Raw genomic sequence first — 16,269 nt, 5'->3', positions numbered from 1 at the left:
AAGTAGACTTCCAGCTTAGATTTTAGGGTGCCTGATACCTGTCAGAATGTTTTCATGCATCTCTCTCCATTTCTGCCCCCCCCCCCCGTTCCCAGGGGTCCATGCAAAAGGAAATGGGGAGGTCTCTGATCTCTGATTTCTGATATCTTCATCTTCCCTCTGTGTCTTTCCTTCATGTAATCGACAGGACTTGAAAATGACTTTTTCCCCCCATGTTTCTGTCTAGAAGAACTTTCCTTCTTTCTTTCTTCCCAAATTAACATGCACATCCACTCATTTAATAGCAGAGGATGCAGGGAGAGAAATGAATTTATCGGTAAGGGAAGATAAAGGTAGTTCAAAAATACTATTTTCAGTTTTTGAAGAGGTAGACTTTTCCTCCCTCTGTTTTTGTTTTTAAAGTCATTCTGTTTTATTAAAGATTTATTTATTTATTTGAGAGAGAGCAAACGGGGGGGAGGGGCAGAGAGAGAGGGAGAGAGAGAATCTCAAGCAGATTCCCCACTCAGTGCAGAGCCCGACATGGGGCTTGATCTCCAAGACCCTGAGATCATGATCTGAGCCAAAATCAGGTCGGATGCTTAACTGACTGAACCACCTGTTTTTGTTATTAAAAGTCAGATTTAGGGGCGCCTGAGTGGCTCAGTTGTTAAGCATCTGCCTTCGGCTCAGGTCATGATCCCAGGGTCCTGGGATCGAGCCCCACATCGGGCTCCCCGCTCCATGGGAAGCCTGCTTCTCCCACTCCCACTCCCTCTGCTTGTGTTCCCTCTTTTGCTGTGTCTCTCTCTGTCAAATAAATAAATAAAATCTTAAAAAAAAAAAAGATTTATTGAGGTATAATTAATAAAGAATTTACTCCTTAATTGTATGGTTTGAGTTTTGACAAATCTGTATGGTCATATAATCACCACCAAAATCAAGATTTAGAACATTTCCATCACCCCATAGTGTTCCCTCATGCCCTTTCCTAGTCAAGCATATCCTCATACCCATAGCCCCTAGGAACTGCTGACTTGATTTCTGCCTTTTCCAGAATGTTCTATAGATGGAATCATACTCATGTTCTATATATCCTTTTGTGTCAGCCTTCTTTCACTTAGCATAATGCTTTTGAGATGCTTATTGCTCATTTTCTGTTGTGTGGATATACCATAATTGTCCATTATAATTGGTTCATTGGACTTTTGGTGTTTTTCCAATTTGAGGTGAATATAAACTTTATATATATATTCTGCTATCATAAACTAGCTTCTGTGAACATTCGTGAGCACTCTGTGAGAGAACGTATCTCTTCACTTCTCTGGGGTTTTCTAAAGCAGGTGTACTATTCTGCATTCCTACCTGCTGTGTATAAAGGTTTCAATTGCTCCACATGTTTGTCACCTCTTAGTATTATCACTCCTTTTCATTTTAGCCATTCTAGTGGGTGGGTAGTGCTATTTTGTTATAATTTTGTTTTTCTTAATGTGATGTGCTTGTCATCTATCTCTCTTCCTTGACGAAGTGTCTGGTCAAATCTTTTGCCCATTTTTAAAGAAATTCAGTTGGTTTTCTTATTGACTTATAAAAGAGAATTGTTTATAGATTTTGGATTCAAGTCCTTTATCAGATATATGTTTCGCAAATATTTTCTCCCAACCTGTGGCTCAGCTTTCCTTTTCTTAACAGTGTCTTTCTAGCAGAAATTTATAATTTTGATGAAGTCTAATTCATCTATTTTTTCTTGTAAGATTTGTATTATGTCCTAAGAAATCTCTGCCTGGACCAAGGTCATAAAGGTTTTCTTTTATGTTTTCTTCCAGAAGTTTTTTTAGTTTTAGGCATTTAGTTTTCAGTTGATTTTTTTTTTTTTTAATGTTGTGGGATAGAGGTCAGGATTTATTTGTTAGAATATGGATGTTTAATTGTTTTAGTGCTATTCACAAACTATGCTTTCCCCATTTAATGTCTTGGCACTTTTTTTTGAAAATCCATTAATCCTTTATATATGGGTCTCTGAACTCTCATTTTGTTCTGTTAATGACTGTGTCTATTCTTACACCAGTATGTTGATTAGTGTAGCTTAATGGGAACTCTTACAGGCAAATGACATGAGTTCTCCAAATTTGTTAACTTTTCAAAATTATCTTTACTGTTCTATATCCTTTGTTTTTCTATGTATTTTAGAATCTGCTACCCCCCCCCCCCAAAATAAAAGCCTGCTGGGATATTGATTGGAATTACATTGAATATATAGATCAGTTTGGGAGAGAACTTACATCTTAATTATACTAAAACTCTTCTAATTCATGAACATGGTGTATATATATATATATATATATATATATATATATATATATATGTTTTTAGGTCTTTAATTTCTCATAAAATATTGCTTCTGATTTTTTACAGAAGTGAAACCCTCCTGTTTTCATTTGTTACTTATTTTTTAACAGCTTTATTGAGATATAATTCACGTACCCATACTATTTTTTCATTTAAATTGTACAATTCAGTGGCTTGTAGTATATTCCCAGAGCTGTGCAACTATCACCACAGTCACTTTTAGAACATTGTCATCATGCCAGTAAGAAAGCCCATACCCCATAGCTGTCACCCTTCAATCCTTCCATCCGTCTCCACACCCCAAGCCCAAGGCAACCTCTAATCTGTTTTCTCTCTGTATGGATTTTTCTCTTCTGAACATTTCATTATAAACGGAACTATGTAGTGTGTGGTTCTCTGTGACTGGCTTTTTAGTTAGCATGTTTTCAAGCTTCATCCATGTAAGTAGCATGTATCGGCATTTCATTCCTTTTTATTACCAACTGATAATCTGTTATATGGGTATGTCACATTTTGTTTCAACATTCATAAAAATAGTTTTCTTTAGGCTATGGTAAATTGGTTTCTCCTCTACAGGATTTGAATAAATTCATTTTTTTTCTCAATTCCCCCTCATAAGCTCTAAAGATGACAATTACAGTTTCATTCTGTTGCCCCTGTCGATTTAAAATTAATATCAAATACACATTTTAAGTGCTTATCATTAAAAATCTTTCCTTACGGCCTTTAACTTTCTTTTTAAAAAGATAAAACTTTTATAATTGAACATTGACCTTTTTTAACCTTTTAAATTTAGAAGCCACGTCAAAGCAAATCTTTTTCTCAGTTTTAAAGGGTATTTTTAGCATTTAATATTTGTAAAATTCTTATCTTTTGGGAGCTTCTTTTGGAAATCTTTCATTACATAAAGAGATAATTTGGGGAGAAATCTTTCATTACATAAGGAGATACTTAATTTGCTAAATAGATAATTTTAAAATGTATTATTGATGCTTCACAGATCTTTATCATCTAGTGTTTTAATAGTAAATAATTTATGAGATGGTATGATTATCTGACCTTATTTTTAAAACTCATTTAAAGATGGTGGAACCATTAGGAACAGGAGAAGGGAGAAAATATTTAGGACCTACCGTGACAGGAATATTGGTAGAAACTTTTATATGTTAACTTCTTTAATCTTACAGCACCCTTTCAGGTAGATATTTTTATATTTTAGTTTGGCCACTAAGGTTCAGAGAGGTTAAATGCTCCAGTTTAGTAAGCAGCTCTAACTGAGTAAGACAGCAATGTCAGGTGAGATCCAAGCCATTGTTCCTTCTTCCTGCTTCCTGAACTGTGCTCTATGGACGTAGAGACTACTGAACCCGGAAACACAAGCGAGTGCATCATGTCCGTCCCACTGGTATTTCATTACGTAGCCAGTAGCATATCTTAGCTTCTAGACTGTATGACCACACCATTATGGAAATATATATACATAAAGTCGTATAGATATAGATGGACACACTTATTCTTCTAAATGGTAACATCTATGTTTCTTTTATTTTAGTAAGTATTGTTTAAGAGAATTAAGAGAGAGTAAAGGAATCGTTAGGGATCATGTGTCTTGATTCTGCTACTGGTTTATTTTGAACCTTGAACAAACTCAGATATCCCTTTGTTAGGTTGTTTACTGTAGAGTTAAAATAATACTGTTATTTTTTTCTTAGTTCTTGTTTATAAGAGTTGGGGAATCAGTAAGTGAAAAGGAAGCAATAACTAACAATACTTTTTATTTTAATTTAGCTTTGCTTTTTTCTTTTCAGTTTTATATTATTTATTTGGAAATTAGAATTCTTCTCTTAAAAGTATCTGTTTTAGAAGGTTATAGGTTTTTTTTTTTTTTTTGCATCTTCATAAATGATGACTTGATGAAATTAGTCATTTATGATCGACAAAAATATGACAGAACTTTTGCAAAGTTCAAATGGACTTTTAATATTCAGCACCAAAGAATTTTGCCTAATTAAAGCTTCTGTTTAATTAAGATAACAGTGCATAGTCCTTCATTAAAATTAACACAGAAAAAGTTCTTTCTTGGTCCTTGGAGAGGATATTATATGCAAGCCCTGATGTGTGGGTTGCAAAATGTCACTGGAATTTATATGCATTACTTGTCTAATTGCAGTAAATGTAGCATGTCCAGATAGGTTTAGAGTTAGAAGGCTGTTTGTTACTTAACTGGAAATCACTTGAAACCTCAGTACCCAGAGGCAGCTGTGCCCAGGTCCTTCACCTCTCCCCAGAGATGGCTAAAGAAGACTCTTGTTGGACCCTGTCTTTCATGGTGGGAGCAGTAAACATGACAGGTTGTTTGGGAGCCATCTGTTTAAAATGGCTGCTGCTTTGTATGCAGCAATGAACTTGAGATCAGTTTTCTGTCTTTCTTCATGGTAATAGTCTTATTTGGTGTCACAACAGGTGGAAGTTGATGGGTCGAAACTAAATGTGACCAGCACGTGGAACCTGGCTTCACCCTTACTGGCTGTCAACGTTGATGGCACTCAGAGGACGATACAGGTAAATGTTCTGATGTACTTTGAGGGGCCCTGCAAGTCCCGAATCCTTACCAGCGCCTGCGTGGTTAATACTGGCAGGTGGAGTAGGGAGAAGCTGCGGTCTATTCATCTGCTACATTTATGGCTGAAAACATTTTTCCTTACTTTGGAGGATCTTGAGGCAAGTCTTAATCTGAGGAATCAATATTTTCTTTTCTTCCAGGCAATCCAGGAAGGATAGGAAAAGGATTACTATCCTTTTCGTAAATGAAGCATCCTGTGCGCTTTTCTAAAAATATTAGAAGATAGCAGTTTTTGTTGCCGTTGTGGGTTTTTAGTTATAAAATATGACTTTGTTACCTTCCTTTTCTGTGTAATTGAGATTGTGTAGTAGCATTGATCAGCAGAAATGTGAGCTGTATTCAGCTTGACTTGCCAGAACACATTGATGCCTTTTTAAAATTGAGCAATCTTAATTTATTAACCTTTATTTTCCCTCCAAAGTAAGATTTCTTGCATTGAGGAAATGACTTGAAATCCAGAGTTGATTGGATGTTCTTTGTCACCAGTGACTTCCATTTTAAAGTAGACAGCTATGAAAAGAGATTCTTCCAAAGTTCCTTTAGCTCACCTCATAGTTGAAGTTTAGGGTTCCAGGGAAAACAAAACAAAACAAAGAACACCGTGTAACATGTGGTGATCACATGCAAATAAAAATTATAACCACCCCCCATAGTATTAAATGCTCATTCTTTCTGTTGTTGTTTTGGTTTGGTTTTTTTTACGAAATATTTTTGTGTTGCCTTAACTTGATTTTGCACAGGAAACTGAATTTTGCACAGGAAACTGATTTTTAAAACATAGAGAAATCAAGAGAATCACAGATAAAAACTTCTGTGTATACCAGATTCACATATACTTCTATTAGAGACAGAGGTATTCCAGAAACCTCCAGTAAATATTTGATGACTAAACTAATTTCTAAGCCAGGCTCAATTGATATATTATCTTTATGGTTCTAAGAAATATCGAATTCTCAGGAATGAGCTGTATATTTTGAATTTGGTTTTGTAACTTGCCCCAGTGTATTTTTTTTCCTCTCATATTTTCTTTCATATTCTAATTATGAGGTAAAATACTTTGAGACCCTTGGAAAAAATATCACTGCATAATTTCACATTATTTAGATCCATTTATTGTGTCTTCAAAAAACATGGGTTTGTTACACTAGCTTATGTTCAGTCGAATGTGCTCTGCACTGAACATGCTGTGGCCAGGCATGCATGTTCTGGTCAGGGGACACAGTATGATCTCCTAGTAGTGAGTAGAGAGATAGAAAGGCCTACTCTCCAAATTGGTGTATCATGATATTTTCAGCTTCCTTCTCAGTGACTGCAGATGGATAACTTGATGGCACTTTTATATGGAGAGTTTCTAGCTACGTTAATACTGGATATGTATTTAGAATAATTCCCAGAAATATTTTCCCTATCATAGGGATACTGTTCAGTAAGTCCATTTTCATTCTTTATAAGTTCTTTGCTTTAAAAAATAGGCATTAATCTGAAATCAGGGACCCCCTCAAGGCAGACACCCCCCCCTCCCCGACTCTTTGGAGGAGGTCATTGCTTCCAGGTAAGTACTATTTCATTGGAAGGAAATAAACTCAGAGTGGTATAAATGGTATACTGGATAAAAACCAAACAAACTCATTTATCTTAAAAAAAAAAAAAAAAAGGGAGGAAACTTTTCTAAAGAAAGTTTTTCCTTACCAGAATAGATGAATTTTAGTCACTTGCTATGCACATTAGCATTTATTCACTTGTTATGAACATTAGTTGACTTTTTTAATCTCCAAAATAAAATGTGGTCCCCATGAAATTAATAACAGTGAGAATAAATAATACACAGTACTTACCATGTATCAGGTACAGTTCTGAGCACAGTGCATATATATGTTCATTTCATCTTCACAGCAACTGTATGAAGTAGGTACTATTATTTGCACTTTGGTAAATGAGGCCCCTGAGGCTCAGAGAAAGTAAGTGACTTGCTCAAGGTCACATGGCTGATAGCAGGTAGAGCCGGGATTTAACTCCAAGCAGCTTGCTGTGGGACCTCTGCTGTTAAGTGTCTCGCTCTGCTGAGGCAATCTGAGCAACTGTTCTGTGATTACAAAGCTAGGAGGAAGCTGAGCAGACATTTGAACCCTGGCACGGTGACCCCAGAGTGTGTGCTTCTAATCACTGGGGTATACAGTACTTTTTTGTTTTCTCCATCAGAGTTCTTCAAATAATAATATACCTTTCATTCATGCTTTAAACCAATGATGCTCAAACTTTGGTGTGCTTCAGAATTACCCAGAAGGCTTGTTAAAACTCAGATGGCTGGATCCACCTCCAGAGTTTACTCCAGTTTAGTTGGTCTGGGCTAGGTGTGCATTTCCATAAGTTCCCAGGTATTGCTGATGTTGCTAGTCCAGGGGAAGCAGTCTGAGAACAACTGCTTTAAACCTTTGCAATCAGAGAATAAGCTGGGTGTGAAGAGCAAAAGTGAAGTAAGTAGGAACCAAGTCATTTGAAGCCTTGCTAATTACATAGTGTGGCCTCTGCTTTATCCTTGGCCAGTGGGATCCATGGACTAGTGTTCACAAAGGAAGTGATGGTGTGGAGAGGGCTGGAGTTTAGGAAGAGCTTGGTTCAAGTTGCATTGTGGAGAGAAGATGGAAGGAAAATGACATTGGATGCAGAGAGAGAAGTTAGGTCATGTTTCAGAAACAGAGGAGGGAAATCATCTTCTCTCAGAATGTTTTCCGTCAGGACAAGAGCATTGTGTGGTGAAGGGATTTGGAAAGACAGGAGAATGAATGGTGGCTTCACAGTGTTCTTTGTGGATTTCTCATCCACCTGCTGTAAGCCTGGGCAGATCTTCAGGGTTTGTGCCCAGCACCCTTCTCTCTGTACTGACGTCCTGGGCTGAGTTTCCCAAGACTTTGAGCTCAATACCTTCAAACAAATAGCTGTGAAAATTCTGCTGTGTGTTTCAAAGAACTATGGAGTGGATATGACCACAAGTGTTTTTCAAGTGATTTTACAGTAATAATGGCTGGGTTTTTCCCCCCCTGGATTTTTGTGCCTACTTTTAAACTTTTTATTATTAAATATTTTATATATACAAATCTGTATTAATCTATATAAAAGCTAAAGAACACAACAAAAACCCGATTACTTACCATCTAGATTAAAAAAGGAAACATTACCAATACTACTGCCTTTCCTCTGTGCTCGCTTTAATTAAATCCTTCCTCCTGCCCCCTAGAGATAACTACCATCCCAATTTTGAAATTGCATTTTTAAATGCATTTTATTTTATATTATTTTGTTTTATTTTATTTTATTTTTAAGATTTTATTTATTTATTTGACAGAGAGAGACACAGCGAGAGAGGGAACACAAGAGGGGGGAGTGGGAGAGGGAGAAGCAGGCTTCCCTACAAACAGGGAACCCGATGCGGGGCTCGATCCCAGGACCCTGGAACCATGACCTGAGCCAAAGGCAGACGCTTAACAACTGAGCCACCCAGGCGCCCCTAAATGCATTTTAAATGCATCCCTCCCTTCCTCTTCTTTAGGAATGTTATATATCCAGTATGTTGTTTAGCTTTTGATGTCTTTGAGCTTACGTCATTGGCCCCATACTCTCTGTGCTTCTGTGAGTTGTTTTTTCCTCCAGTATTATGTTTGTGATATTGGTCATCTGGATGCATGTAGCTTTATTTATTTCCATGCTATATATTATTAAGTCATATTAATATACCACAATTCATTCTTTCTCCCCTAGGTAGATATTTGTATTTTCAGAACAAACACTGCTTCTATGAATGTTTCTCTGTATGTTTCTTATTGAAATCAGAGTTTCTTCAAGGAATATACCAATAGAACAGCTGGTTGCAGGGACTATGTATTCTTAATCCTACACAGTAATGCTGAATGGTTTTTCTTTTTCTTTTTTTTTTAAAAGATTTTATTTACTTGTTTATTTGACAGAGAGAGACACAGCAAGAGAGGAAACACAGCGAAAGAGGAAACACAAACATTAGTGGGAGAGGGAGAAGCAGGCTTCCCGCTGAGCAGGGAGCCCGATGTAGGGCTCGATCCCAGAACCCTGGGATTATGACCTGAGCTGAAGGCAGACGCTTAACGACTGAGCCACCCAGGTGCCTCTGAATGGTTTCCTGTGTGGCTGTACCAATGTAGATGTCTACCAACAGTGCTGTGCTATCAAGAATATGAATAGGGCGCCTGGGTGGCTCAGTTGTTAAGTGTCTGCCTTCGGCTCAGGTCATGATCCCAGGGTCCTGGGATGGAGTCCCACATCGGGCTCCCTGCTCGGCGGGAAGCCTGCTTCTCCCTCTCCCACTCCCCCTGCTTGTGTTCCTGCTCTCACTATCTCTCTCTCTGTCAAATAAATAAATCTTAAAAAAAAAAAAAAGAATATGAATAATAAGAAAACCTTATTGTGCACTTACTGTGTCAGGCACTGACTCTTCTATACGCTTCATCTGTATCAAAGTATTTAATCCTCACACCAATCCAATGTACTAGTGTTACCCTCCATTTTGCAGTTGGGGAAACTGAGGCCTTAAAAATACTAAATTGCTTGCCCAAGGCATTCTGCTAATAAATGGAAGGGCCAGGATTTGGACCCAGGAATCTGTGCCTTTAACAATTAGGGTTCACATCGTAGGTAACTCTTGGTATCCAGACTACCTAAGACTACTTAAGTCCTGACTGGTGGGTTTAAATGGTATCTTTTTGTGGTTTAATATACATTGGTTAGTGATGACAATGAACATTTAAAAAATATATATTTATTGACAGTCCTGTTTTCTCTTCTGCAAACTGCCTGTTCACGGCTTTTGCCCTTTTTTTTTTTTTTAAGGAGTGTTTATCTTTTTCTTACTGATTCATAAAAGTTCATATTTTGTGTATCCTGATCCTCTGGTAGTGGCTCATGTAGTAATTCCATGTTTAATTTTTTAGGAACCACTATACTGTTTTCCACAGTAGCTGCACCATTTTATGTTCCTACAAGCAATGCACAAGGATTCTGATTTCTGCACATATTCACCAATGGTTATTATTTTCTGGTGGTTTTGTTGCTTTTATAACAGTTATCCTAATGGATGTGAAGTGGTACCTCATTGTAGAACAAGATACATGTAGATAGTTACTGAGAAAACATTCTGAGTACTTCCTAATAATTGACCTTCCTTTATCTTTTTTACCATGTAACAACTTTACTGCACAAATGGAACTTTTTCAGTGCAAGTAGAAGGAACTTTTTTTTTTTTTTAAAGAATTATTTATTTATTTGAGAGAGCGAGCATGTGAATGGGGGAAGGGGGAGAGGGATAGAGAATCTCAGGCAGACTCCCAACTGAGCACAGAGGCTGCCATGGGACTCTATCCCAGGATAGGGCTTGATCTCGAGACCCAGAGATTATGGCCTGACCCGAAATCAAGAGTCGGATGCTCAACTGACTGAACCACCCAGGCAACCCTAGAAGGAACTTTTTTATAACTCTTATTTCAAACCCATTTTCTCAGCTTATTCTTCCCTCCCCTGCATAAAATCACAAACAATTCTGTCATATAGTTGCTACCAGGGAATATGCAATCAGTATTCTACTTGGGAGAGGGTGTGTTTATTTTTTTATTATTTAATTTATTTGAGAGAGAGTGCACAGAGGCAGAGGCAGAGGGAGAAACAGACTCCCTGCTGAGCAGAGAGCCCGATGTGGGGCTCAATCCCAGGATCCTGAGATCATGACCTGACCTGAAGGCAGATGCTTAACCAACTGAGCCACCCAGGTGCCGTGGGAGAAGGTGTGTTTAAAAAATCTAATTCATTGTAATGTCAGAACTGGTAAAACCTCTCTTCCTAGACTCAGTTCCACCTCAGACAGAAATTTTTATGGGAAAATGAGAGTGTTGTTGCTTTCTTCTCTCTTGCTTTATATCCTCTCCCACTTCTTACTTGCCATCTGGGTTCTCTCCAAAGTTGCAGGTTGGGGGGAAAAAGGGAGGAATATGGTAGGAGGAACTAGGATGACCCAGGCTAATGTAACCTGTCATTCATTATTTTGGGGGCATGGCAAACGTTCAAAGTTGGCTGGTGTCTTCAAGGACACTTTTGTGGATTTGGGAGAATTTCTCACCTGTAGAACCCTTAATGCCTGCTCTGTCTTTTCCAGTTGCCCTTACCCTCCTGATTCACATCCCTCCAGATTTTCCTGTTGAGCAGGGTCTCTCATAATGACCCAGGCTGGGCCTCTTCTGCACGATCCATATCTAGGCCACAAGAAATAATTACAAGTGCATGGCTCATCAAACTCTTCTCTTTCTGCTTTGTCAACAAAACAATTACTGATCTAATGTAGATGTCCCTCAAAACCCAGGAGATACATGGAAAACCAAGTGATTCTCATAAAAGTCCCTTTCACTTAGCTTAAAGGGTTCAACCTTGAGTTCTTAGCTTAAGAATTCAACCTCCACTGATTTTTAACTTCTTTCATATTCTCTTGAGGTGGGAGATGGGCAATTTTTGGTTTTGCAGTTCTTAGCATGTTCTAGGTAGCTAGTCTAGCTTCTTATGGATATGTGAGTATTACCACCTATTTAGTTTTATTACTGAATCCCTGTGACTACATGAAAAGTAGCAATTAGCATCTTTATCTAGATTAGATGATAAAATAGTTGTGGAGGAAGCATATCTTTGCTTTAGGAATTAGCTCCTTTTTCATCCAATCAAATTCAGTCATATCACATTATCTATTTACTTTCCTGGTTTTCATTGGTAAACCTCATGAGCTTAATATTATCTGTTAATTTCTTTAAGAATAAATTGTAATTTGGCATGTACCATCATTTGGATAATGAATTTCATAGGTTACTAACTTCCTTTAATTGATCAAAATTTTCGGTTTTGATTTGACCTTCAGTTACCACGGCCATGCTGAATTCCTGGCACATGTAAAGGCTCAGTAACCGGACAAATGGATGAATGGATGAATACATGGATAGTCATCTTGCATTTTGTAATTTCAGAAATAAACCTGTCTTGGCACACCTGGGTAGCTCAGTCGGTTGAGTGTCCGACTCTTGGTTTCAGCTCAGGTCATGACTCAGGGTTGTGGGATCGAGCCCCGTGTTAGGCTCCGCTGAGTGTGGAGTCTGCTTCTGCTCCTCCACCTCACACCCCCCACTCACGTGCTCGCTCTCACTCTCTCTCTCTCTCAAATAAATGAATAAATAAAATCTTCAAAAACAAAACAAATCTGTCTTATCTGTACTTTTAAGATTTAGATTTTATTTCTCTAAGACTTCATCAAGTTAGACTGTGTTCATATGACAGCCTTCTTAGCTGTTTTATCAATTGTCTTTAATTCCCAACCTTCTGATACTTGCAGAATCTATACTCTCTTAGATAACATGGCAGCTTGATCTCTGGGGTTACAGAATCACCATAGTTTTTGTTAGAGCAAAGATCAGCTCCCAAAAGTATAGTGCTTACCAAGCACATTTCTTTCCAGTTAACTAAATATCTTTCTTATTTCCCTAAGCTGTTTAAGGCCAATAGTACCACCTACTGATAGGTATAGAAAAAGGTTCACTTCAGATTATTCCTGATTTCCTTTCTCTCAGAGGTTTGTGCACCCATTGCTTGAGCTCTGTCTTACCCCGCATCACTAATTACTCATTTTTCAGCTAAGGCTACTGCACAACCTCTTACTTCAACTTACCCAGATGGCTGCTTTAAGTCTTTTTCTCTTCTGAGGTCTAGAAAGTCATATTCATGGACAAAAATTATAATCACTGTTAATAACTTTAAGTATAGAGCTAGTGATGCGTGTATCTGAAAGGAGGAGGTCCCTATATTTTTGAAATGAAGTAATTTATACTAAAGAATGAGGACATAAACATCAAAAACTCTTGAAGATACTTGTACGTCCTCTAGAATTTTTGTAAGTTTTTAATCTGTTTCTTAACCTAATAATTAAACGAAGGTTTCCTCAAATATCATCATTCAAGGAAAATAAAATGAGAGTATTTCATATTTCTTTTTTTTCCTGTTGAGTATATACCAGTGTTTTCCTACTATTTCCATTGCAAATGGAGAGTCCATCAGTAATGATGTTTATAAAATAGGTCTTAGTGGTATAATCTGAGAACCTACAATCATTTCTCATTTCTATTGTGGGAAAGTATAGTCTCATTTTCAGATTACCAATTTAAAAAGTTATATATAGAAATCTAATGAACCATATATATGCAATTTTAAGTTTCTTAGTAGCCACGTTAAGAGAGTAAAAACAAGTGAGATTAATTTCACTAATCCATTTTGTTTAACTCAGTATGTTCAAAATGTTAGCATTTCAAGATGAAATAACATAAAAAATTAATAATGTGTATCAGAAACAACACATACGCCTGACATGTGTATGAGAATATATCAATAACAGCTTAAGCAACAGAACGACGAATGTGAAATGCAGTCATACAAGGGTTACACACAGTGAAACTGTGTGTAAAGTATATTCCACAGCTTCTATATCTAAATTACTTAAATAAAATGGAAAATTTAGTTTCTCAGTCGCACTAGTCACATTCCAAGTCCTCCGTAGACACATGGGGCTAGTGGTTAGCTCACAAACGGAACCTTTCGTAAATAAGAGAGTGCTCATAGAAGAAAAACATACTGGCTTTTTCGTGTTCTCCTGTGTGTCAACCACAGTTTTGGTGTTTATCATTTAAAATTACGAGTAGATGAACTAAATTTACTTTTAAACAGAAGGTGAATTTATCATCTAGTTGACAAACTTTTCACATTTTATTTTAGAAGTTTAACAAAACTGGGCGCCTGGGTGGCTCAGTCATTAAGCATCTGCCTTCGGCTCAGGTCATGGTCCCAGGGTCCTGGGATCGAGCCCCGCATCGGGCTCCCTGCTCCTCGGGAAGCCTGCCTCTCCCCCTCCCACTCCCCCTGCTTGTGTTTCCTCTCTCACTGTGTCTCTCTCTGTCAAATAAATAAAATCTTTTAAAAAAAGAAAAGTTTAACAAAACAGGACTACTTTTAATATGCGGAATGATTTCCTGCCTATAGCATATAATTAAGTGTTGGAACAAAAGATTTGCTGTGTTCTGTATGTGTAGAGCTCACTGTATTGTCTTCATACACCCTTGTACCTTTGTAGCTTGGAACATGCTGGTCAAATAGAGCTTTTTTTTTTTTTTTTTTAATTTCTGTGACTATATCTCTATTCCTGTGAAACATTCTTTTTAACCTTGAAAGAGGCTCTTCGGTTTTACTTTGAATAACTCAAATAGTCTTCCATTTCTTACAGTGTAATTTGTCTGCTGGGATTTAATGTGTTGTTTCTTGCCAGCATTTTACATACTAGATTTTCATTTTGCATAGTCACGTTGTTGGAACATTTGCAAGCAGAGCTGCCGACTAACTGCTATTGGTCTGTTTCTTTCTGTGGCATGATTTCTTCTATCCACCTGCTCACAGCAGGTTGTCTACAGGCCTGAAGAGTAGCTAAATACTTTTGAAAATATCTTGATCCTGCTAAGGTCTAACAATCTCTGCATTTGTGTGATGTGAAGCTATTCATGATGTACCTTTGAAGGCTTTTTTACTTTTTATTTCTCATATTCTTAAATATTTTCAAGAGAAGATAAATTTATGATAAATAACAGTACAAAGCTGTCCACAGCACTAGTGCGTTCTGCATTGAATAGGTTATTGATACTCAGCTAAGTGGAACTAATTTTCTATGTTAAAGCAGACACATTTGGAGTAGTGTCACATGAATGTCATGTTATTTACTACAGAATGCCAGATTAAATGGATTATTTGTGAACTGATTGCAGTGTTAAATAGATTACATAACATGATAACTTAAAATGCTCAGTGGGCCTGTGTAATACAGAATATTATATATAAGTATGTGAATACGATAGAAGAGCTGTAATTGTGTTTGCAGATTGAATAACTGTGATATGTTCGCAAATGCTTGTCTACACAGAGTTTGAATAGATTTTTAAATTTTAAGCTTTCATTTTTTTGAAGAAAATGAATTGATTCTCATACCTCTTGAGTAAGGGAAGTTAAAAGGAAGCTACTTTCTCTTTTAGTTTTTTATATGAAAGTTACTCTCACAACCTCTGGGAACAAACTTTTGTTATAATCCTAATAAACATATATAGATGCTAAAGTAAATATTTTAATAATATTTTAATTAGAAAATTAAATGAAGTGGCTTATGTGTTTGCTTATACTTTGCCAGTACCAAAAAAAAAAAAAAAAAAAAAAAATAGTGGATTTGGAAGTGATCCTGTTTTTAGTCCCAAAATAAATGTTTTCCATGTTTTTCAGCTGTGTCTCCCCTTCCCCTTAGAAGTAATTAGCTGTTATTTGGTACTATGTGCATGTGATTACTCTAGAGTTATCAAATGTAATATGAAACCATCTATTTAGGACGTATAGGATATATAAATATATAACTTCGTAAGTGGAGGTTGGTATTTTTTTTCCAAAGAAGTAGGAAATGAGAGAGTAATTATTAACCATCTCCTTTTCACATTCCTGAAAACATCAATTACAGTTACACATCTAAGAAACAAGCCCACCAGGAGAACAGAAATAACTCCTTTCACTATGCTTTGAAAAATTTAATCACAATTTAACAGCTGGGATGTATTTACAACTGTAATTTAAAATATTAATTTTGACACCTCTACCTGCTTTTGTAATGGAGTCCCAGAAGCTTAGCAGTTTTCTCGTCTCTAGTGGCATTGGTTTTATGATTTGGAGTTGCTTTTAAAAATTTACTATAATGGGAAAATATCGTTCTGTGTCTCCCCCTGCTTCTCCCCCCATGTATTTTTTTCTCCTCTACTATCTGTTTACTAGAAAATGATATTGTAGTAGCTGCCAGAAGGAGAGAATTTTGAATAGTATAAACACCGATTATGATAAATGTGGCAAAGAATGCAAGCAGCTGCAGCAGAGAGTGATAAGACAGATCCTGTAGTAATGGCCTTTACCACATGTTATCGTGCTGCAAATCAGTGAGGGGAAAAAGAAAACGATTACTATTTCTTCCTCTTACTGTTCAGTGAGATTACTTTTAAAGGTGAAATTGCCTCTGACTTCATTATCCCAGAAAGATATTTTTTGAGCATTTATTATTTTGTGGATGTTTTGCTTTTGTTGAGTGAACAGCCTTTGCTAATTCTGTATGAATTTGATTCTCACAAATCTCGAAGTCGTTTCAATAATCAAAGTCTTACTTCTTGAATATTCTTTTCTTTAAAGGAAAAAAATGCTGTATA

General features: G+C 36.8%; 1 protein-coding gene across 3 annotated transcripts in view; it reads left to right on the top strand.

The window, feature by feature from the left end:
* PCCA (propionyl-CoA carboxylase subunit alpha) overlaps positions 1-16,269 on the top strand; it is a 417,324-nt gene that overhangs the window by 317,729 nt on the left and 83,326 nt on the right. For all 3 annotated transcript variants that reach the window (XM_032402683.1, XM_032402681.1, XM_032402682.1), the window contains one exon: positions 4,792-4,890. In XM_032402683.1, the coding sequence (XP_032258574.1) occupies positions 4,792-4,890 (99 nt within the window). The remainder of the gene's footprint in view (positions 1-4,791; positions 4,891-16,269) is intronic.

This window comes from Phoca vitulina, unplaced genomic scaffold, assembly GCF_004348235.1.
Source record: "Phoca vitulina isolate PV1807 unplaced genomic scaffold, GSC_HSeal_1.0 scaffold5, whole genome shotgun sequence".
NCBI lineage: Eukaryota > Metazoa > Chordata > Mammalia > Carnivora > Phocidae > Phoca > Phoca vitulina.
The sequence above is the reverse complement of the archived record's forward strand: the minus strand, read 5'-3'. Positions and strand labels throughout refer to the sequence as shown.